Source organism: Arvicanthis niloticus, chromosome 1 (assembly GCF_011762505.2).
Source record: "Arvicanthis niloticus isolate mArvNil1 chromosome 1, mArvNil1.pat.X, whole genome shotgun sequence".
NCBI lineage: Eukaryota > Metazoa > Chordata > Mammalia > Rodentia > Muridae > Arvicanthis > Arvicanthis niloticus.
Window position 1 is genome coordinate 119964958 of NC_047658.1, and position 22920 is coordinate 119987877.

The window sequence follows — 22920 nt, forward strand, 5'->3', positions numbered from 1 at the left end:
GGTGGAGAGGAAGGTAGGAATTTGAGGGGACGATTCCCATATGCTCTGCTGAAGTGTTTTGATTTTAACCCTCAGGAACTAGAGAGCAACTGAATAGTCTCTTTTCTTAGGAACATAAATACAGTGCTAAACTGTATTCACCAAATATAGAACAAAAGTTTACCTCGGCAGCAGTAACACATGCAAGGTAAGAGACAGATGGGACTTATTCTAACCATTCCAGAATACTTCATAAGGAAAAGAATGAATAAAAATGTACTTGGTCTGGTAGGATTCTGGAAGGGGGCCTCAAAATGCACTCAAGTCAGAAGAACAGAAACCAAGGCACAAAGCTGGGATGGAGCTTGGGGTGTGTGAGGAGCAGCAAGAGGACTGCTAGTCAGGAGAGGTACAAGCTGTGAAGTAGAGCCTGGCCAATGGTTCCAGTGGGACTAGGAAGGGAAGAGCTGGTAGAGGCTCGTAATAAGAGCCCAGAAGTGTGTGTGTGTGTGTGTGTGTGTGTGTGTGTGTGTGTGTGTGTGTGAGAGAGAGAGAGAGAGAGAGAGAGAGAGAGAGAGAGACAGAGAGAGAGACAGAGAGAGAGAGACAGAGAGACACAGAGAGAGAGAGACACAGAGAGAGAGAGAAAGAGACAGACAGACAGACAGACAGACAGACAAAGAGACTTGTACATTAGCACAAGGGAATGTGTATGTTCCCAGAACAGAGGAAAACAAGCCCGTCTCACCCCCAATGCCAATCGTCAATACAGTAACTCAACTCAGTCAACACTCACTTGGCTCTGGGATCGGTGCAGACAGAATGATACTGTAGAGTTTCTTAGCTTCCTCCACATTCTCTGAGATCTTGTCAATATTGAGCCGTGTTTCCTCAATCTATAATCAAAAAGACAACATCCTTCACCATCAAAGAGGGAAAATATACCCACTCCTGAAAGGAATGCCTAGCAGAGCTTCCTGCTACAAGCTATCTACCTTCTGTGTTTGTGGAGAGCATTTAAAAAATCTTCAGCTGCCCAGAGAGTGCCATCTCCACTGACCAGTAAATTAGTCCAAAAAGAACAGTCATTAAAATCCACACTCCTCCTCCCCTCCACACTCACCTTGAGGGAACTAGTAGAGACAACCAGGAGAAGTAACTGCAAACAGTATGAGGAAGAGGCCCCAAGTGAAAGTAGAAGAGAATGAGGATGGGGCAGGGAGGAAGGAAAACAATCAAAGAGAACAGAACAAGAATAGAAAATGAAAACCAGAGAAAGGAGTAAGAGAGAAGAGAGGCAGATGAAGAAGACAGAGGTTGGGGGAAAGAAAGAAACTCAGCAAGGCAATATCAGAACACAGCTAGGTTCCTCCTGGACACATGTTTCTGTGAACCTACACTTACAAGCTAACCCCGGCGCTGATCAGAATTACAGCCTTGGGCCATTTCTACAAATTTTAAGGTTCCAGCCTGCACAGGTGTGTGCCATAAAGCATTATGGTTTATGACAGAACACCATCAGAGGACACTGTTGCATGAGCACTAAATGTACCTCAGCTCCCTCCACAGTCACCAGCTGCCTGGTCACCATAGGCCCTGAGGCAGATCACAGTAGGAACAGCAGATACAGAAGTCTGAGACCTCAGCACCCAATGTGCCTATCTGCCTCACCCTAAAGTGAAGAGGACATTAGCACTGCAACAATTAACCAACAAGAACATTGTCACTGACACAACACAATCTTTTCTAAAAAAAACAAAACAAAAAAAAAAAAAAAAACAACCTTTTCTTTTTAAATATATTTTATTTAAGAGTACTACACTGTAGCTGTCAGACACACCAGAAGAGGGCATCAGATTCCATGACAGATGGTTGTGAGCCAACGTGTGGTTGCTGAGAACTGAACTCAGGACCTCTGGAAGAACAGTCAGTGCTCTTAACCACTGAGCCATCTCTCCAGCCTCACAATATAATCTTAACATATGGAATGCAGATTCGAAACATTAGGTGGCTTCCAGTGTCCCTTTTCTCCAATGGATGGATTATGTCTTTTTAAAAACCTAATTAAAGTGCTCCCCCAAAAAACAGCAAAAATCAAACATGACTTTTCTATCCTTCATATCAGTATTTTGCCAAAGAATGTTTCCCTCTATTAATATGCCGGCTTAGATGTACCATAGTTTATTAGTGTAATCATATTAGAGTATAAACTTGTGTAACTACTCCAGTATTCATACAGCATTTAATAGTTTTAAAAAGATTTAAGAGTATATTAGTATTATTATTCATATTAGAAAACTAAAGTTTAATAAGTTATAGGTCTTACCAGGTGTGATCACATATGTTATTGCCTATGAACACTGGTAGTCTCTAGACCACCCACCCCTATCCTTCCCCTTTCTCTCCTTGAGCTTTGAGTCAGCTTTTTCTTGAAAATGTTCATCTTCCTGAAGGATGAACTTCTGAATTTCAGAGTATCTCTTGGTGACAGCTACATGTGATTTCCTCTTGTGCATTCACCAGATCATCAAACAATCATTGGGTGGGGAGAAACTGTGTAGGAACTGATAAGAACTTAATCTTAAAAGCATGTGCTTGACATTACATTATCATATATTTACTCAATGCTCAGCCCTTTGCAGTAATTTTGTGAGGTCAGCATCACTGTGTCCTTTCATGCAAAAGAACTGATGCAGAGGCTTCAAGCCAGCCTTCAAACAAGAGCAAACTGAGGTTTGAACCAAGCATCCAGACCCTGTCTCCTCAACCAGGTGAGGACCACAGTGAAAGACTCCTTCTCTGTTAAGCTCATGTGCATTCATTTGTCCTACATCAGGTTGATATACATGTCCAACCCATATCCTGTAAGATTCATTCTGCAAAGCCAGAGAGTAACAAAGGACAACACTCACATCCTGCTCTGACTTATACATGCATGTTCATGGATGAGAGAGAAAAGAGAGAGAGCACACATGTTGGTTATAGCAGCATTTTGCAGAGATCATGTTGTACCTTACTTCTCTGTCTGACCACAACTCCCTATCAGAAGCTTTTTATACAGAGAACAGAAGCATTGCTGATGGGTTCGGAAAAACCCAAAAGTGAGTTTTTCAAATCACCACTAAATTCAAGGCTAAATTCATTTCCAGTGCCTTTTTACTATATATTGATTTCCAGACTATCTACCAATGATCTGTCAGCAACATGAGACTCTATATGATACAATTTAAAAATAGCAAGCAGAACAGGTTCAGGGTTCAGCTCCACCTCTTAGCAGTTTTATGATGTTGAACAAGCTTACGCCACATCAAGTACATAATGAATGTTAAATGATAACACTAAACAGAAACAGCAATAATAAACTCTCATTTGTTATATGCCAGGCACTATGCTATACCTGTAAAAGTAAGTCTTGTTTAATCTCACAGCAATCCCAGAGTCTCAGTAGCCATTTATAGAGACCTAAGGATATCAGATCACCCACTCTTGATGGTAGGTGCTGCCAATTAGAATGACCACTTGATACTAACCAGGCTCATCCAACTGAAAAGAGGAAGTTGGTTTTTATCTTTTTCCATTTCCACACATATATGTGTGTTATGTGTACATGTGTTTGCAAGTGTCTGAGCATATATGGGCGTGTCTTAGGATTTTATTGCTGTGAAGAGATACCATGGCCAAGGCAACTCTTATAAAGGCAAACATTTAACTAGGCTGGCCTACACTTTTAGAAGGTCAGTTCATTATCATCATGAGAAGAAGCATGGTAATGTGAAGGCAGACTTGGTGCTGGAGGAACCAAGAGTTCTACATCTTGATCTGAAGAAAGCCAGGAGGAAACTGTCTTCTGCAGGCAGCCAGGAAGAGGGTCTGGATCACACTAGCCAAACTTGGGGGTGGGGGTGGGGGTGGGAGTGTGTGTGTGTGTGTAACTTTAAAGCCCCACCTACACAATGACACACTTACTCCAATAAGGCCATACCTCTTAATAGTGCCACTTCCAAGCATATTCAAGCCACTATGGGGTACAGATGCGCATGTGTGAACATGTGTGGAAGCCTGGGATGGATGTTGAGAATCACCTTCAATCCCTAAAACACCTTATTCATTGAGGCAGGGTCACTCAGGCAAATTTTGTGTTCATGGACATAGCTGCTTACTCTAGAGATCCCCAGCTCTGTCTTCTGAGGCTGAAATTCCAGGTGGAAATCATATCTACATGGCATTTACATGGGTTCTGAGAATCTGAGCTGTATCTTCATGCTTGTGTGGCAAGTGCTTTAACCACCAAGTCATCTCTTCATAGCAGGCATAATGGCCCCTTCCCCTGGACTTAATTCTCTGGTAGAATGCAATTAGAAAGAAGAAAGCAGAGAAAGTCCTGGCAGACTGTGGCTGGGTAAGGTGAAAGGAAATGCAAAATGTTTAGCTTATTCTGCTTAAAAATCAGACTCTGCCTAGACTTCATCCAGGAACTGGTGGGAACAGATGCAGAATCCCACAGGCAAACATTAGGTAGAGCTTAGGGAATCCTGTAGAGGATGGGAAGGGAGGATTGGAAGAACTAGAGGGGTCTAGCATACTCCACAAGAACACAGCACACAGAATCAACTGCCTGGGACTCATGGGAACTTGAGAGATCAGTGAAACTGTAGGGGTCTGACCCAAGTCCTCTGCATGCATGGTATGGCTAAGTAGCTTAGTGTTCTTGTGGAAATCCTAACAGTGGGAGCAGCAGCTGTCCCGGAATCTTTGCCTACTTGTGGAGCCCCTTTTCTCCTGCTGGGTTGCCTTGCTCAGCCTTGATGAGATGGTATGTGCCAGGTCTTATTGTAGCTTGTTATGCCATGTCTGGTTGATTTTCCTGGGAGGCCTGCTCTTTTCTAAGGAGAGGTGGAGAGAGGGAGGGAGACTTGGGGAAGAGTGGAGTCCAGTTAAAGAGGCTGAAGGAGGGAAAGGTGGGGAAACTGTTGTCAGGACGTAATAATAGAGAAGGAAAAAAAAAAGTAAAATAAAACAAAAAAAAATTAATCTCTGCCTCTCCTAACCTCCCAAGCCCCTAAAGGGTTTTATCAAGACTTAGATTAATGTTCCAACTTCTTTTTAATGAGTGAAAACAATGACCTCAGAGTTGTGCTGACCAATAAAAACAAATTTTCTAAGACAATATTCTCAAATCAAGTAAGTTGAAACACTCATCTTCCTTAATCAGAATGTCTATCATAAAAAGAACACGGTGAATAAGGAGATACAAAGTTGAGGGGCTGTAGTTAGTATAGCCACTATAGAAACCAGTATGGAGGTTCCTTAAAAGCTGAAGTCAGACTTATGTATGACCCTGCTGCACCACTCCTACAAATACACCTGACGGAAATGATGTCAGCATGCAGCAGAGACACCACACACCCATGTTTACTGCTGCAATATTCACAATTACCAAGATATAGAAAGAGCCCGAGTATCTGTGAGCTGATAAATGGATAAAAATGTGTACATATAAGAACATTATTGAGACAGAAAGAATAAAATATTGTCATTTGTAGGAAAGTGGATGGAACTAGAGGTTATCATGTTAAAGGGGAAAAAACATGTTAAAACAGTCTCAGAAGTCAACAAGGTATGTTCTCTCTCATACAGAATTTATACACACACACACACACACACACACACACACACACACAAAACATGAAAGTAGGTGAGTCACTATTAAGAACTTAAAAGAGGGACCACAGTAGAAAGTAAGGGCACAGTAAGGATGGTGGCTTCAAGGAGGGCACAGTATATACATATATGACAAATAAATCTGTTTATCTGTATAATATATACATTTTTAATGTAGTTCCCAGAAATAAAGAGCAAAGTGCAGAAAAGGAGGTGGAAAGACAGGTCAAAGCAAACTGCCAAATGACTAGCCAAAGCTTCCTGCCTCACTAACTGAGGAGCCTAGACATCAGAATCTACCAGCTTGCCTACTCGCCTTCAATGCAATACCCTACTGAAAGAGTTAAGAAGTTCTTAACCTGCTGGATTTGACCCTAATGCCTAGATTTCCATACTACAGTTACTTTGAAAGGTCCTAGCTCTAACAAAACTCAAGCCCAAACAGCAAATCCTTGTGATTCAGGATTGGTCCCTCTGTATCTCCTACTGCTCCATCTACACACACCCTTACCTAACCCCAACCCCTGCCCCAGCCCAGCTCTGGAGAACTCTGGGTGTTAAGTGAAGATCAAATGCTAGGGCTGTGTTTCTCATCTCAGACTACTTGATATCCCTCACACAAAACAAACAGGGTCACTCTGTAAATATCTGTTTAGTGAATGTATGGCTATAAGTAACTTCAAGAAATAAGCATACTTGAGGCTGTGGGAAATGGTCCAGTTGGTAAAGCATTTGTCTTGTAAACTTAAGAAGGTGAATTTAATTCCCAAAACCCAGATAAAAACACAAGGTATAGAGGTAACTCTATAATCCTAGCACTGTAATGGAAGGGATAGGTGGATCTCTGACCAGCCAGTTTAGCCTAACTGGTGAGTTCTGTGCCAGTGAGAGACCATATCTCAAAAGAGATGGATTTTCCTGAGGCTGACACCTGAGGTTGTCCTTCCGTCTCCCTGTACATGCACACATGTACACATGCATACACAAACACCAGAGAGAGATGCTTTATACACATAGCAAAATAGTCCCATTCCTATAATGAGCTGAATGTTGTACCCCCACAAACTCATACATTGATTCTTAATGTGAAGCTATTTGAATGTAGGCTTCTGTAAGTTACTAGGTCATGAAGGTAGATCCCTTGTGAATGGGATTAGTTGTCTTTGCTCTCTTTCCACTTTGTGAGCTGAAGTACTCTATAATCTAGAAGAAGGCCTGCCAAGGGCCATGCAGGATAAATGACAAATGGCTTTAGAACTCATGGAATGCAGCTCACGGGTTACCGAAACCATATAGTGGGCCTTGGAATGGCCTGGCCTTGAACTATGTGTCCTGAGGACTTTATCCTGTTATGGAGTTCTACTCTGCTTACTGCCCTCACATCCCTCTTAATCTAAGAGTTATATAAAAACTTTAAGGGGGCTTCCAGTCCCTCAATGGGCAGTATCTCTGGCATTCACAGTATTAATGTTTGCTCTCTTTCAGGCATTGCTGCTGGAGCAGATTATGATCCTAGCACCACCCTTGTAGAGAAGAATGTAAAGAGGTAGACTGTCAACAATGACTACCACCCTTAGAAAACATTTGGAAAATAAAGTTGTTAGTGAAGCTAGGTTGAGATGTTTTTACTACTGGCTCTGATATAATAAATCTTAGGGAACAATATGAAGTTCAGAAAGGCACACTCTTACTAGTTGAGCTAGGGACCTTTTATGGTCAGGGAACAAGAACAATGGCGCACTGGCTGATGTGACTCTCACTGAGGCTGGACTGGTGATAACTGATAAGAACTGTTGATGTGTAGATGTGCATTTTGAGGATTTAAGGCAAATATGACTGATTTTTATATTTAGACTTGTGATTCTTTTAAGATTTTTACAAGATTAGTTTTAAAAATAAATAATAAAAAAATAATTAGTCCTTTCTTGCAAACTGCTGCCTGCCAGTAAGAGAAACTGTCTGAGAAAACTACCTTGCTTGCTTACACTTAGTTAATAAGTTGCTTGATTATGAATATATGTGGATTTTTCAGAATAACTTTACTATGTAATGTTATTTCTTGTTTATTTTTTGGTTTGGGTTTTTTTTGGGGGGGGGGGGGGAATGGGTTCAAGACAGGGTTTCTCTGTGTAGCCCTGGCTGTCCTGGAACTCACTCTGTAAACCAGGCTGGCCTCAAACTCAGAAATCCGCCTGCCTCTGCCTCCCAAGTGCTGGGATTAAAGGTGTGCACCACCACTGCCCGTTTTGGTTTTTTTTTTTTTTAAAGATTTATTATATATATATGAGCACATTGTGGCTGTCTTCAGACACACCAGAAGAGGACATCAAATCCTATTACAGATGGTTATTAGCCACCATGTGGTTGCTGGGAATTGAACTCAGGACCTCTGGAAGAGAAACTGGTGTTCTTAACCACTGAGCCATCTCTCCAGGCCATGTTATTTCTTGTAAAGGTATGGAAAAACACATTGTTTTTTCTAATCATCCACTAGAAGAAAACTAACATGTTCTCACATTATAATTGTATACTGCTTGAAGGATTTTGCTGGGGTATATAAGCTATGGAAGAAAGAATAAGGTATGATGTGGCTGGAACATTGTTTCTCCCATCCATCAACTCTGTGTATGTATAAAGTCTGTATGAATGAGGGTTAGAACACTGTTCCTTCCATCCACCAATTGTGTGTGTTTATGTATGTATATGTGGAATACTTGGAGTCTGCTTGCTAGAGCTTTGCTCTAGCAAAGCAAAATTCTATGTGTCAATATGTATATGTCTATCTATAGGTCTGTATACATGTATTATGTGTGTATGTATATATGCATGTATATTTGTGTGCATAAATTTATTGGATTCTGCCTTTTGTCTCATCCATTCATCGTGTGTGTGTGTGTGTGTGTGTGTGTGTGTGTACGCGCACATGCACACGTGTATACATATAAATATTCTCTCTTTCTTTCTCTTCCTTGCCGGCCCCAAGGAGTTAAAAGATTTCATAGTTTTTCCACTGACCACAGAGAATGCCAGCCCCAGTAAATTAAGCTTTGTTTTCTCAGATAAAAAGTCTGCTGAGTAGCTTCTCTAATCACTGGCTGCCTTTGGCAGCAGCGTGTGTAGGTACCTGGATCCACCCCAGTTAGCATCTCTAAGCATTGCCCATCAATGGCTGCCTGCCTCAGTTTACCCACCACATGGATGCCAAAGCCATTCATTGGCAGTGGAACCCAGCAGAACCCAATGATGCTAGTAGCCTGAGCTCATACTTTTAGGCTAAAAAAAAACCAAAATCACAGCAAGTACATCTATTATCTATAGGCTGTCCCTAAGTGCAGTCACTCAGTCTCCTTAATAAAAAAAGTTCCATGTCAGTTCTGTGAAGAACCAAATGCTGAGAGAGCCTAGTAAAGCAAGTTTCTTCACTGTGGGACTTCCTGGAGCCTTTAGAAAGATAACCTGCATCCTAAATCTCTGAGAGGGGGCCAGTAAGATGGTCCATTGGGTAAAGACAGTTCCATCACCCAAGTTAGATCCCTGGGATCCACTGGCCAGAGAGAACCAACTCCCTCAAATCAAGTCATCCTCTGACCTACACATGTGCCCTAGATCCATGTGCGCACACACACATACACAGACACAGGCACACACACACATACACACATACACACGCACAGGCACACGATAAATGTAACTTAATTTTTTTAAAGCAAACACATCTTTAAATAAACACATTCCTAATGGGGGGAAAAAAGGCAATTTCTCAAATACTTGCTCACAGGAGCTCATGACATCTCACACTGCCATCCAGAATGAGCGCTCTCACTGACCAAACGGCCACGCCCAACCCCTGACCTGCTGTTCACTAACAGTTCATGGCTGTGTTTGGGCAGCAATGTAGTCATCCCCAGAGGACATATTATGCCAGGTTCTATGGCAATCCTGGTGATCTTATCTCTGTGAAGCACTCACTCTGTGCCCCTTCTAACAAAGGATGGTCATGACCAGGTACCCAGTACCAACCAGGAAAACAGACTCTACCCTTTACTCCCAAACCAAAGCCCACCATCTTCCTAACTTGCAAGGAATCCTGCCTCTTAGGGGCCCTCCTGTGGTTCAGGAAAAGAGGAAGAACAGAGGTACTAGAGAAGATGCCTCATCACAGACAAGATATTCTTTACTGCACGTGAGTCACCAGGGAAAGACTGTAGTGACTGGAAACATTCTGACATCAACTCAAGTCCACCTCCACCACTGAACGAGAGCACTCTCTTCCACTATCCACAAAGTAGAACAACACAAGTGTTGTTTGACCTCACTTTGAGTCATTGACTGAAAGGTGGCACCCACCCACAAACAGAGTTAGGCACTGTGGAGGCTTGTAGCCAACTTTCCAGTCAGAACAGCACACACTCAGGTTAGCTCTTCAACACAGTTTGTTTTTTCTTTTTTTAATTTATTTATTTTACATCCTGACCTCAGTCCCCCCCCTTCTCTCCTACCAACCCTTCCCTCCCTTCCCCCATACATTCACTCCTCCTCCATTTCTCTTCAGAAGAGGGGAAGCCTCTCATGGATATCAAGCAGCCCTGGTATATCAAGCTACAGTAAGACAAGGCACATCCTCTCCTATCAAGGCTGGACAAGGCAGCCCAGCAGGATTCAACGCAGTTCTTAATAGAGCAGATGAGCATGAACTGTCAAGTTCTACTCCATTCCATTCAGGGGAACCTTGGAGGTCCACTTTTCCACACCCATAATCCAGATTGTGGAAGACTCCTGAATTACCCCTCAGAAAGAAAATGAGGTCTCGGTTTCTTTCCAGGGAAATGAAAAAATAAATAGTGTGATGATTGTATATGCTGGGCCCAGGTAATGGCACTATTAGAAGGTATGACCCTGTTGGAGTAGGTGTGTCACTGTGGGTGCAGGCTTTAAGACCCAACCCTCATCCTAGCTGCCTGGAAGCCAGTATTCTGTCAGCAGCCTTCAGATGAAGACGTAGCACTCTCAGCTCCTGCTGCACCCTGACTGCCTAGATGCTGCCATGCTCCCACCTTGATGATAATGGACTGAACTTCTGAATCTGTAAGCCAGCCCCAATTAAATGGTGTCCTTATAAGAGTTACCTTGGTCATGGTATCTATTCACAGCAGTAAAACCCTAACTAAGGCAAATGGAGACAGAAACTTCAGTGACAGTAAGACTGTGGAGGGAGAGGGGAGTTAAATACTATTCACTGAGTGCATGCATGCCTGGCAACATGCAGGATGTTTTATGAGCATAATTAGACCCAATCCAACCCTGTAGAAAATCATTATATAACCATCCCCAGTTTACAGAGAACAAGGCTCCGTGGGTTATGGAACAGTCACACAATCAACAGGTGGTGAAAAGCAGGCTGAGATCTGAACCTAAGTATAGAAACCCCAGAAGCCATCATTTCTGATGACATCTTGACACACTCCTGCCTCCTCATGCTTCCCCCTCTCAGTATTACTATACCTCAGTCCTGTAAGACCTCATGTTCAAAAGTACACATGCATCTGTAGGCACATGTGGCTTTACAAATGTAAGCCAGAAGCATCTTGTTTTCTCTGTCACCACCAAAATTAAAGCAATTAGAAAAATTTTAAGAAACAACAAATTTCACCAATACAAATCAAAGGCCTAAAGAAGCAATAATTTTGTTTTTACTCCTAACTATGACCCTATAGTTGACAATGTATTTAAATTATGTAACTTTAAATAAGAAAAGACATCATTAAAATGTTGTCATGTACTTAAGATGTTACAAGTCTCTTTAATTACATATAACTTACCCTCTGCTGAATTTTAAAAATCTTTTATTTTTATTTTATTTGCATGGGTGTTTTGTCTACATGTATGTGTGTACCATGTGCATGCCTGGTGTCTGCAGGGGCAAGAAGAAGGCCTTGGATCCCTGGTACTGAAATTACAAATGGTGTGAGTTACCTCGTGTGTGCTGGAAATCCAACCCAGTTCCTCCAGAAGAACACAAAGTGTTCTTAACCATTGTGCCATCTCTGCGGCCTCTTTCTGCTGACTTCCTTAATAAGATGTAAAGTCTAGATACTCTCAAGAATTAAAAACAGAATCTCCCTGGAACTACTCTGGCTGCCCATCTGTTCCTCTGCCAGCATTGAAAGATCTGAGGTTTCTTTATTCTTACTGAGGAAATTGTGTTTCCTCATGTACATTCAGGAAAAAAAACAAAAAACAAAAAACCATGGGAACACTGCCCACCTCAGAAAAGAATTCATCCATGAAGGCTGTGTTGTCAATAGCAATCTCAACCTCGTCCGTGTCATCATCCTGCGTCAGCTGCTTCTGCAAGAGACCAGAACAGGCCAGAGTGAGGATAAAACACAATCAACAGCCACTGAATTGAAGGTGTTACATTTAAGCACGTTCGCACACACAGTTTTCTTTAAAGTTAATAGAAATTTAATGTTGTAATGATCTGGAGTTGCCTGTAATTAAATCCAAGCTCTACCTCCTGACTTTGTGTGAGGGAAGAAGGGACAAGCAAGTTACTATTCAGCCTGTCAGACCTGAGATACCTTAACTGTCAAAAGCTAAAAGTGCTACTTCATAGAGTTAGTAAAGAAATAAATGAGATAATCTGGGTGGTGGTAGTGTATGTTTTTAATCCCAGCACTCGTCTGGCAGACAGGTAGATCTCTGAGTTTGAGGCCAGCCTGGTTTATAAAGCAAGTTCCAGACAACCAGGGCTACACAGAGAAACCCTGATAGATAGAGAGAGAGAGAGAGAGAGAGAGAGAGAGAGAGAGAGAGAGAGAGAGAGAGAGAGAGAGAGAGAGAGAGAAAGAAGATAATGAACATAAACATATGTACACAGGACCTAGTACACTGTACAGTTAAGTAACTGTACAGTTAAGGCCTTGGTTGTTGTTCGTCTGTCTTGCTTTGCTTTGTTTTACACTGGGGATCAAAACCTAGGCCTTCGCATGCATTAGCAAAGTGCTTGTCACCGAAAATCATGTGGTTCCCTGTGCAAGAGCTTATGTTTATAAGGAAAGGGAAGTTCTTTCACTAGTCCCAGCAACTTCAGGGAATGCAAGCCTCCTCAACCTCATTCACCTTCCTCTTCAGAATTACAAAATGGCTATCTAGAGGAAGTGACCCCATTCCCACCCAGCAACAAAAGCCTGAGCTGTCTCCACATTGTTCCTAACTGCTCTCTCCCAGACAAGTGCTATCCAGGGCACTGCTGCCTTCTAAGCACACAGATCACTGGCTGTTGAAAGTGAAGGCAGGGAACCTTACACCTGCCTTCACTACACCCCTCAGTGCCTTATAGCCTTCACATCAACTATGTCACCCTCAAAGGCTCAGAACCCCACAAGCAAGGAAGCAGCCAGGCTTCATGTGACCTGTTACCACCCTGACAAATCCATAAATGCCCATCAAAATCTGCAACCACGTGGGAAGTCTCTTCAGCATCTCATTTCTGTCTGGTCTGGACCAGTCAGCATCCCAAGCTTAATAGCTACATTCAAGAGCCTTAAATCTGAGGGTCCTCCTACCCATTCTATAGCTATCTCCTAAAAAATTCTATGTTCTTCTGACACCCAAGGTCACATAATGACAGCTCATCTCCTAGGACCAAAGTCTTTTGGCCCAGAAAAGCCCATGGGGCCTTTAGCATGCAGCCTCACCACTCTTCCCTCAACTTATTCTTGAGATCAGGCATTTGAAACGCCCTGCACTTCCAGACATAGCATTCCTTTACATGTAGCATCTTTCTTTCCATGCTGCTATACACACAGGAATTCTAACCGAAATCTTTTCGTCTTTAAAATTCACTTCAGACAGCCCAATATATGTCTCTCCCATGCAAACTTTCAAACCTCTCTTAAGCTCCCACCACTCTGTAAAGACCTTCCACATCAACCTCTATGGCCTACTGTCATTTGCCCCTCTACTCATCAGTCTATATCCAATGACTACAAACTTCCAGGAAGGTCAGAGTTACCATGTGCACCTCTTAGAATACACTCACTGATTTATCTGCCTGCCAGCCCAGGGCACCTTCTGTAGACAGCTCTTTCACACTTCCCACCTGATTTTGGGAAGGCCATTGAGATCACGAAAGCTCCCTGAGGAATCTGAGTTGTGAGAAGAGCCTGAAGGGAATGAAGCCTAGTACTCCAACCACAGCAGCTAACAGAGCTGCCCCCTTCCTTTCCTTTCCTGAGCCCAACTTCCCTTGGCTGTAGGCAGATTTTGCAGATCTCAACTTGTATTCTTTCACTTAGCTCAACAGTACTTTTGTTCATTTAGCCAAAATCAGCTCTATCACCTGCAATTAAATGGCAACATCATACCTGTGGTTTAGATTATAATGGCCCCCATAGGCTCATATATCTGAATGCTTAGACACCAGGAAGTGGCACTATTTGAAAGAATTAGAAGGATTAGGAGGTATGGCCTTGTTGGAGGAAATGAGTCACTAGGTGTGTGCTTTGATGTTTCAGAAGCCTATGCCAGGCCCAATCTCTCTGTCTGTCTCTATCTCTCCCCTCTCACCTTTTCCCTCCCTCTGTCCCTCCCTCCCTCTCCCTCTTCTTCTGTCCCCTCCCCTTTCCCCATCCCCTGTGTGTGTCTCTCTCTGCCTGCAAATCTGGGTGTAGATCTCTCACCTACTTCTCCAGCACTATGTCTGCCTGCATTCCCATGCTCCTTGCCATGCTAATAATTATAGTAACCTCTGAAACTGTAAGCAAGCCCACAATTAAATGCTTTCTTTGTAAAACTTGCCTTGGTCATGATGTCTCTTCACAGCAATAGAAGAGTGACTAAGAAACATGTCAATAATTTATTCCATATTTCCCAAGTATTTAACAGAAAATTAACCAGCTCTAGCTGAATGTATACCTGGCATTCACACTAGCCTGCAGAGTCAAATTCACACATCAGTTTCCAAAGTTGGGACAAAATGTTCCATTATTCAAGCCCCCTCAACATCCAAGCCTCTCAGAGGCCTCCATGGTATCTTCTCTCCAGGGAAGACACCTGGGTTATTTCTTAGAAAACACAAAGCCATTCTTCCTCTAGGAAACTTTTGTCCAAAACATCCTGTTTTTAAAGGATTTATTTATTAATCTGTTTTGTGTCTGTGGGCGTGCCTGCAATGCCTATGTGCCACTTGTATACAGTGCCCACAAACATCAACAAAGGATGTTGTATCCACTGGTATTGGAGTTACAGACAGCTGTGAGCCACCATGAGCATGCTCAGAATGGAACCACAATCCTCTGCAATACCAGTGCATGATCTTAACTGATGAGCCATCTCCCCAGTTCCAAGAACATTCTCCTAAGATGGCCTAGAAACTCCACTAAAGAAAGAGACCTCAAGTATACATCTGATACACACATATACAAACAGAAAAACACACACATGATATGAATTTAGTGTTCAAACTAGCATACATGCTAAAGAATTAGGAAGAAGCTATCCAGTGAATGGGTCAAGGAAAGCTTCCAACCTGACCCTACATATCTGCACATGTCATGTTCCTGGCTTTCTACTAGCACTGTGGCCCTTCATTCCCTCCCATTGCCAAATCTTCATAATTAGGAGCCCCCTACCTCTGTGCCACTTTATACATACATAAATTTAGGCAACCCTTTCAAGTTTCATTTTACATATATACATACATACACACATATACATAAAAATACACACACACATGCATACATGTGTGCATGCATACATACATACTGTGGTGATTTGAATATGATCAACTCAGAGAGTAGCACTATTAGGAGGTGTGGCATTACTGGAGTAGGTGTGTCACTGTGGGCATGAGCTTTACTACATTATCCTAGCTGCTTGGAAGCCAGTCTTCTATCAGCCTTCAAGTGAAGATGTAGAACTCTCAGATCCTCTTGCACCATGCCTGCCTGAATACTGCCATGTTCCCACCTTGATGATAAAGGATTAAACCTCTGAACCTATAAGCCAGCCCCAATTAAATGTCTTTATAAGAGTTGCCTTGGTCATGGTGTCTGTTTACAGCAGTATAAAACCCTAAGAAACATACACATATAGAAAGAAACAAACACACACACACGCAACACGCACACACACACACACACACACACACACATATGCTGAATAAGCACTGTACATGAGAGCTACTTCTCAATAGCCCCACCATGGCTCTATGTGTCATTAAAGTAAAGCAGAATTTTGGGAGCTGAATGCAACCTTAAGGATGCCTGACACTAATGGGATTACTCTAGATTCTGGATGTCCATCTTCTCAGGTTCTTCACATGTTTAGCATCTAAATACATGAAGTAACAAGAACATTTAACCCACATCAGGAAATACAAAAAAGGGACCATGGTCATATGCTACCTGACATCACTGGACCCAGAACTATCCTCTGGCTTCTTCCTCTACAAACTATCTAAGGAAAGAGGGTGGGGCTCCTTTCCTTCTGTTATAGGTGGCTGTGCCAAGTTCCCAAAGCCCCTCTTTGTCTCCCCGTCTCCCCCCCTTCCCCGAGTAGGGCAAGGAAAACAAACTCTGCCTTTTATCCTCTGCCCACATCACTGAGCTTAAACAAGAGAACATCAGCATCAGTATCAAAGACTCAAGGCATGTGGTAATAAGGATGTTACAGTAGCTGAAAGTTCAGCCGGGGGGGAGGGGCGGGAGGGGGGGCTGCAGGAGAACCACAAGCCCAGCCAGCTACTTCCTCTTGATGCCTCTCTTGTGAGGAGATGAACGATACCAGCAACGAATCTGGCAACAGCAAGCTACCCAGTTATCTCCCCTCCTCAAGCCTAAAGTATACTCCAAATTTCAAAGACAACGGCTACAGCTGACTCCTCCTGCACAGTAATGATTGTTGAGGCATCCAGAATGCAACCTGGAGCAACTTAACCTGTAATTCTGGGGATTGCCTTTTTCTCAGAGGCCTTCTCTATCACCGTGTGTCTGACCACAGTATAACTGCTGCTGCTGCTGCTGCTGCTGCTGCTGCTGCTGCTGCTGCTGCTGCTGCTGCTGCTGCTGCTGCTGCTGCTGCTGCTGCTTCTTCTTCTTCTTCTTCTTCTTCTTCTTCTTCTTCTTCTTCTTCTTCTTCTTCTTCTTCTTCTTCTTCTCCATTCTTTTAGCATGATAAATGCCATCTATATGTTGTAGCTAAGACACTGGATGGCAGAAGTTATAATTCATCAAGGTCTTACGGCTGCTGATTTGCAAAGCACAGCTTGGGCCCAGGCCCTCTGTCCTAAACCCTTCTTATCGTAGTGCTCCCTACTCAAAGGCTACCACCAGCAGCAGCCTGGAACATGAAATTGGCAGCTCAGGCAGGCAGGAAGCACCTTTGCTGACAGACTAGAGCTACAGAACTTGGACACAATACATGCCTTTGTTGAACATTGGTTTTTCTCACAAAGTAAGGACCTAAGCTCTCCACTGTGGTCTGGGAAAACCCCAGGATACCTCAAATGTGCCTCAGAAACCACACAGCATAGTTAAGAAAGGAAGCCCAGCAGGTGGGCTCCAGGTCCCCACAACCCTCTTCAGTGTGCAGGAGCAGTTCCCTTCGCTGGGACTTTAGAGAGATGAAGAGGGAGAGGGAGGGAGAAGAGAGGAAAAGACATGAATCAATAGAGGAGAGGAGACATCTGGTCACTATCATTCCCTTTAGAGGGCTAGTACAGGACTGTGGGTTCTGGAAGGAGACTTCCTGGCTGAAACAGTTCTTTGCTCCAGGCATAGACTCTTCTTTATAAACCCAGTTTTCTCCTGACCCATTTCAGAGGGACAATTATATTCCCTTTTCCTTATCCCTGCTACCCACTGCTCTAAGGCTCTAGAACCAGGGTCTGTGGACTCTCAATGACAGACACCACTATTCATGGAGAACCAGACACATAGACACACATGGGTGGATGGACACACACACACATACACACTCACATAGAGTGGGGTATAATCTGAGTACTCTGTCCCTCTTCTTTGACTTAAAGAGCCAGACATTCTAAGTGAGTATATGGGTTCTCAATGGGTACAGCAAGTGCTCTCTGTTCCCCCACTGAAGATTCAGATGACCCTTTTCCAATGCCCAGGTCTCCTAAGGATAATTTTCTTTAATACCAAAACCCTTCCTTAGAAACACTTCCTCTTTTCACTCATCATCTGCAACATCCTCGTCATGTGAATAAAGAGGAAATCGGCTGATAATGATACCCTAGTGAGCCTCCTTTTACTTTCAACATCTTGTTCTAGCTGAGCAACTGAAGGCAAAACATTGGCCCTACCTAAAAGGAGGAGACCTGAGGAATAAAGTCATTATAAGATTAGTCCAAGACCAGCAAGCCAGAGGACAAGAGCCAAAGTCCCTGAGGATTCACTCTGGGCACTCTATCACAATAATGATAGTACATGATATGTATGTATATTTATCACAGGCACTTCCGTGACTTCAAACGTGTTATCCAAGTTTCACATCATCCTCTGAGGGACAAATATTACTTTCCTCACTTACAGATATGGTAATGCTAATTAGGTTAATTAATTCATCCAAAGCAATTCAGCTATTAAATAGCATCATTAGGACTCTACTCTAGCAGTCATGGGAGTTCACACCTGTATCTGCTCTAGTGCCTGAAGGTGCCTCTCCAATCTCAATGACAAATCTTCACCTATTTTAGAGGATGCTACAACATCCATAAATCTAAGCAAGATGACACTATAAGCTCAAATGAAAGAGATATTATGTATGTATTCCTACCTCTGCTCACAAATATGGACATACACAGGTACATCTGACTTCTATAGTAAAGACCCAGCATGGAACCTCACAGCTGTGAGCTGCTATCTTGAACAAGTTGTTGCTCTCTGCCTCAGTTTCCTCAATTGTAACATGATCAAAATACTCTGCTCACAAAACTCTGTGAGGATCAAATCAGCTATTATATACAAAATGTTTAGAGCAACTCTGGGTACACATTACATGTGACTCCAATGACAGTTCTCAGAGGTCACAAAGAAAGAGAGAAAGTCATATAACCAGAATTTATTTCATTTATTTTAAGCCTTTGATGAAAGTTTTTTAAAAATTGAACTATGCTCCAGCTACACTCTCACAAATTTACTACTCTTATTATCATTTCTAATGCTTTGGTTGGCCTTTTGATTTTGATTTATACTGTTATTTAGAAAGAAGTTTTTGAAATTCCAATGGGTAAACCTGGGTGACTATTATTGTATTATTATTCTAAGACTATCACTAATTCATGTGCTGTGGAATTGAAGGTTTTCTTGTGTCTTAGTATAGGGTCAACATTTCTTAATCTTCTATGTATATTTCAAAATACCTTCCATTCTACTTGTTGAAACAAACACTGAAATCCCATCCCATGTCAAGTTAGTGCCTACCTGGTTTTGATTCTCAAGACCTTTGCTAGATCCAAAGTAGAACAGTGAATGTTCTCAAGAGAGGAAGGAAGTAGAGGGAGGCCTTATGGGTAGATGCTACAGCTATGAATAAAGTTAGGAAGGTTAATTCCTTTAGAGTCATGCAGCTAAGGAACAATACTCATTCTAGACCTCTCTTTGATACCTTCTAATCTTCATTACTACATTAACTTAGAGAAGGATCTCAAGGTTTCATAATCAACCTCCACATCCAAAATCTCTCCTCCTCCCCTACAGGCATCTGGGTTCCTTCACTCATCCTACAGGGAGAGCATCTAACATTTGCCAAGTCACAGTTCAAATGCTGGAGACTCATGGGGCAAACTCAGCATCCCTGGCTCTCCAAGCTCTCTCTGGCTACGTTCAGAGTCAGCTGGGCAAACATATGACTATAATACCTCATGAGGAGGGGGGCAGCAATTATAATGAGAAATTACACACAGGAGAAGACAGAGTGCCCAACCTCACCTGAACTCAGAAAGCGTGTCAGAGATGGAAGCTTATAATAAGAAGCTTATAAAGAGAATGTTTGCAGAGCAACGTTTGAGAAAACTGTGAAAACTGAAGATTTACCCAGAGGAAATTTCCAGCAAGACCAGTCTGAGTGAGAAGACCACACCCTACATTCTCTCTCATCACTGAAGCTGTAAGAGAAAACTCACAAAATAGTTTCTTCTTCCTCCTTCTGAGCTCAGCTTCCCTTTAGGTCTTTTGACCCCTCCCCCAGCCTCCTTCACTCCTTTTCTGACATTTGCTTCTTCTCCACCCAGTCCTGGCCACTGAGTACCTCTCCAAGATACAGAGAGGGAGGAAGGAACTGACAATGTCGTATTCCCTCCTAACTCTCTGTTGAATCCTTCCTTTCAGCTGGCCCCTTAACCTCTTTCCAGCATGATCCTTCTGTGATACTCAAATCATCACTGCAACAGGTAGCACTGACTGACAGTCAAGGCAAGCTGAAGACTTTTCTAAGGTGTGTACTTTATACCATGGCATTTAATCCCTACACTAATCTAGGGACTAGTGCTGAAAGATGCCAGCTACCCTGCCAAGAGTGTGTACCCAGCCAGGGAAGCCTGTTCTTGACCAAGTTGAAGAGACTACCCTGTAGCATGAAGCCCTGACCTAGGGACATGCATTTCCAAAACAATGTAAAGCAGATGTCATGTAAATGTCATATAGTAATGAGGATCATTAGGCATCAGAGAGGTCCAAAATGAGCATTGTCCCTTAGCTGAGTATCTCCGAAGTAATTAACTTTCCTAACTTTATAGCTGTAGCATCTACCCAAGGCCTCCCTCTACCTCCTTCCTCTCTTGAGAACATTCACTGTTCTACTCTGGATCTAGCAAAGGTCTTGAGAATCAAAACCAGGTAATCGCTATCTCGACATATAGGGATGGGATTTCAGTGCTTGCTTTTCAACAAGCAGAATGTAAAGCAAGGTCATGAAAAACAAGGAAAGAGGGAGAAATTGTGTGGAGACAGAGGAAGCATGACAAGTGGGTGCAATGCAGTGTCCTGGCTTAAACCCTAGAACAGAAGGGATTTTAGTGGGATAAAATACCCTGGTGTTTAGTGAGGAATCTTGTGCCAGTATCATCTTTGTTTGATGAATGTACATTGAAAAGTGAGACAAGTAGAAAGGATCTCTCTGCACTATCTCTGAAATACGAAAGTATTTCAAAGGAAAGAAATTATTTAAAAACAAAAAGTAAACAAAAATGATGCTATACCAAGCTGCCCTAACCCAGACAGCTGGCATACCCAGACAGTACACGCTCTACTAATCTCTTAGTCAGTTGCTGTACTTCACTGTCTCCATACACACTGGGAAATGTTGCCATAGAAACAGCCAATGGCCACAAAGCAGTGTGACCTAACAGGAAAAAAAGTGGTGGGAAAAAGCTGTACAGAAAGGAGGCTAGAGATAAAGTCTGTCTGGGACTACAAAATCTGCAAGTAAATTCATCAACAGCATAACTCAGTTCACCTACCGAATGGCTTGGTATTCGGCTTTCTACTCTTCAACTGGGTAAGAAAGAAATGAAGTATGTGTGACCTGCATTTTTCCAGGGCCCAAGACCTAACAGCTTCTGAAACTGAAAACTGGAAAACACACACACACACATATACAAAGTATACAAACTGCAAACTAATACAACAATAATACTATATTAGCTATATGACTGTTTTTGTAACAATAAAATAAAGAATTTGTGGAAGTCAGGGGATGCAGGGTTAATGTATTCAGTCTGGGAAGCTTTCCCATGGTGATGACACCAGAGCCCAGCCTTACAAGATGAAAAGGATTTTACCAGGGAAAAACTAATGAGGTAGCTGGGTTTTCACTTAAGTTATCCCCATGTCTATCTGTCATTGTCTTTCTGATCAAAGACAGCCTCTGTGACATCCTGAACTAGAATTTTAATAAAGGGAAATACCTTGGAATTCATCCACCTCAGGGATGAGCCAGTGACTTCTGGCTTCATTGACAAAGTTATGGATTCCCTGAGTAAATGTTCTACTCCAATCAGGTAAAGCCTCACCAACCACAGGGAGTAGAACAAGAAATGCCAGTATAATATGAATAAGGGATGTGTATAAGCCAAGCTGATACTGACCAGCAGGCAGAGAAAGTATAATATATGACTGCCGGGCAGAATTCTGGGTACTGGGGCCCCAGAAGCCTTATTGCTTGTGGGAAGGGGATACACAGCACATTGAGAGGTGGTCAGATACAGTGTGGGATGTCAGTCAAATCCAAGCCTCACATGCCTCGCCTGTAAAAGGGAAATGACATACACCACCACCATTTCATTTTGTAGCATGGAGATGACTGAAGAGGTGTGTCAGGCATGGAACTGAAGTCCTGGACAAAATTAATATGCTCAATAAGTAATACTTGCTATAGTTCACATGGCTAATATTTGAGTCACCAGTCTTACTTAAACAGACGATATGGAATACAGAGTGTAATTCACTAAGAAGCTAGTGAAGCGGGGTGCAGTGGCACATGACGTTAATTCCAGCACTTGGAAGGCAAAGGCAGTCAGCTCTCTCTGAGTGTGAGGCCAGCCTGTTCTACATAGTGAGTTCCAGGACAGCCATGACTATACTGTGAGACCCTGTCTTGAACATAAAGAAGTTAGCAGAAGGTGGTTTCAAACCCACTCTGTAGTAATACCTTTTTTTAAAAGCACTAACTTACTTAGTTGCAAAACAACACACAGAGGCAGGACTGGATGGAAAGTATCCTAGGATGCAGTTAGGGAGTGACTACCAGTGAAGAATGAGCCTGGGGAGTGGGGCAGGAGCAACAAGGGTAGGAAGGAAGCACTGGGAGGAGAGAGGACACAGCATGGACCCGCTCCTGCCAGTGTCCTAACCTCCCCCAAGCTCACAGGAATAAAAATAAAATTAATCCCCTTCTCTCGTCCAAGTATTTCTCTCTGGCCTCCAGCTGATGGGTCTATAATCCCTACTCAATCCCTGTCACTCTCATTCTGCTTCCGTCTACCCACAGCAAAACATCCCTCCCAGGAAATGAATCCTTCCAGGCACAGAGAGGAGACAAGGACAGAATCCAGACTGGTTAGAAAACCTATTACTAAAAAGAGACAAAATCTCAACAAAGGGCAAGTTGGTATGCTAAGATTCCTTACGACCCAAGGCACCTGGCACTGGGTGTGACTGGGCAAGCATGGAAGCTTAAAAGCAGAAGCCCCTTATTTCTCACGGGATTACCATAGAGCATTACCCTGAGGAACTTTGTTCCTCAGAGACCCTGAACTTC

At 42.8% G+C, this 22920-nt stretch overlaps 1 protein-coding gene across 7 annotated transcripts in view; it reads right to left on the minus strand.

The window, feature by feature from the left end:
- The window catches only part of Stx3 (syntaxin 3), a 43688-nt gene that overhangs the window by 15841 nt on the left and 4927 nt on the right, over positions 1–22920 (minus strand). For all 7 annotated transcript variants that reach the window (XM_076917568.1, XM_034487820.2, XM_076917573.1 and 4 more), the window contains exons 2-3: positions 11905–11988; positions 776–875 (exon numbers count right to left, since the gene is read on the minus strand). In XM_076917568.1, coding sequence (XP_076773683.1) covers positions 776–875; positions 11905–11988 — 184 coding nt within the window. The remainder of the gene's footprint in view (positions 1–775; positions 876–11904; positions 11989–22920) is intronic.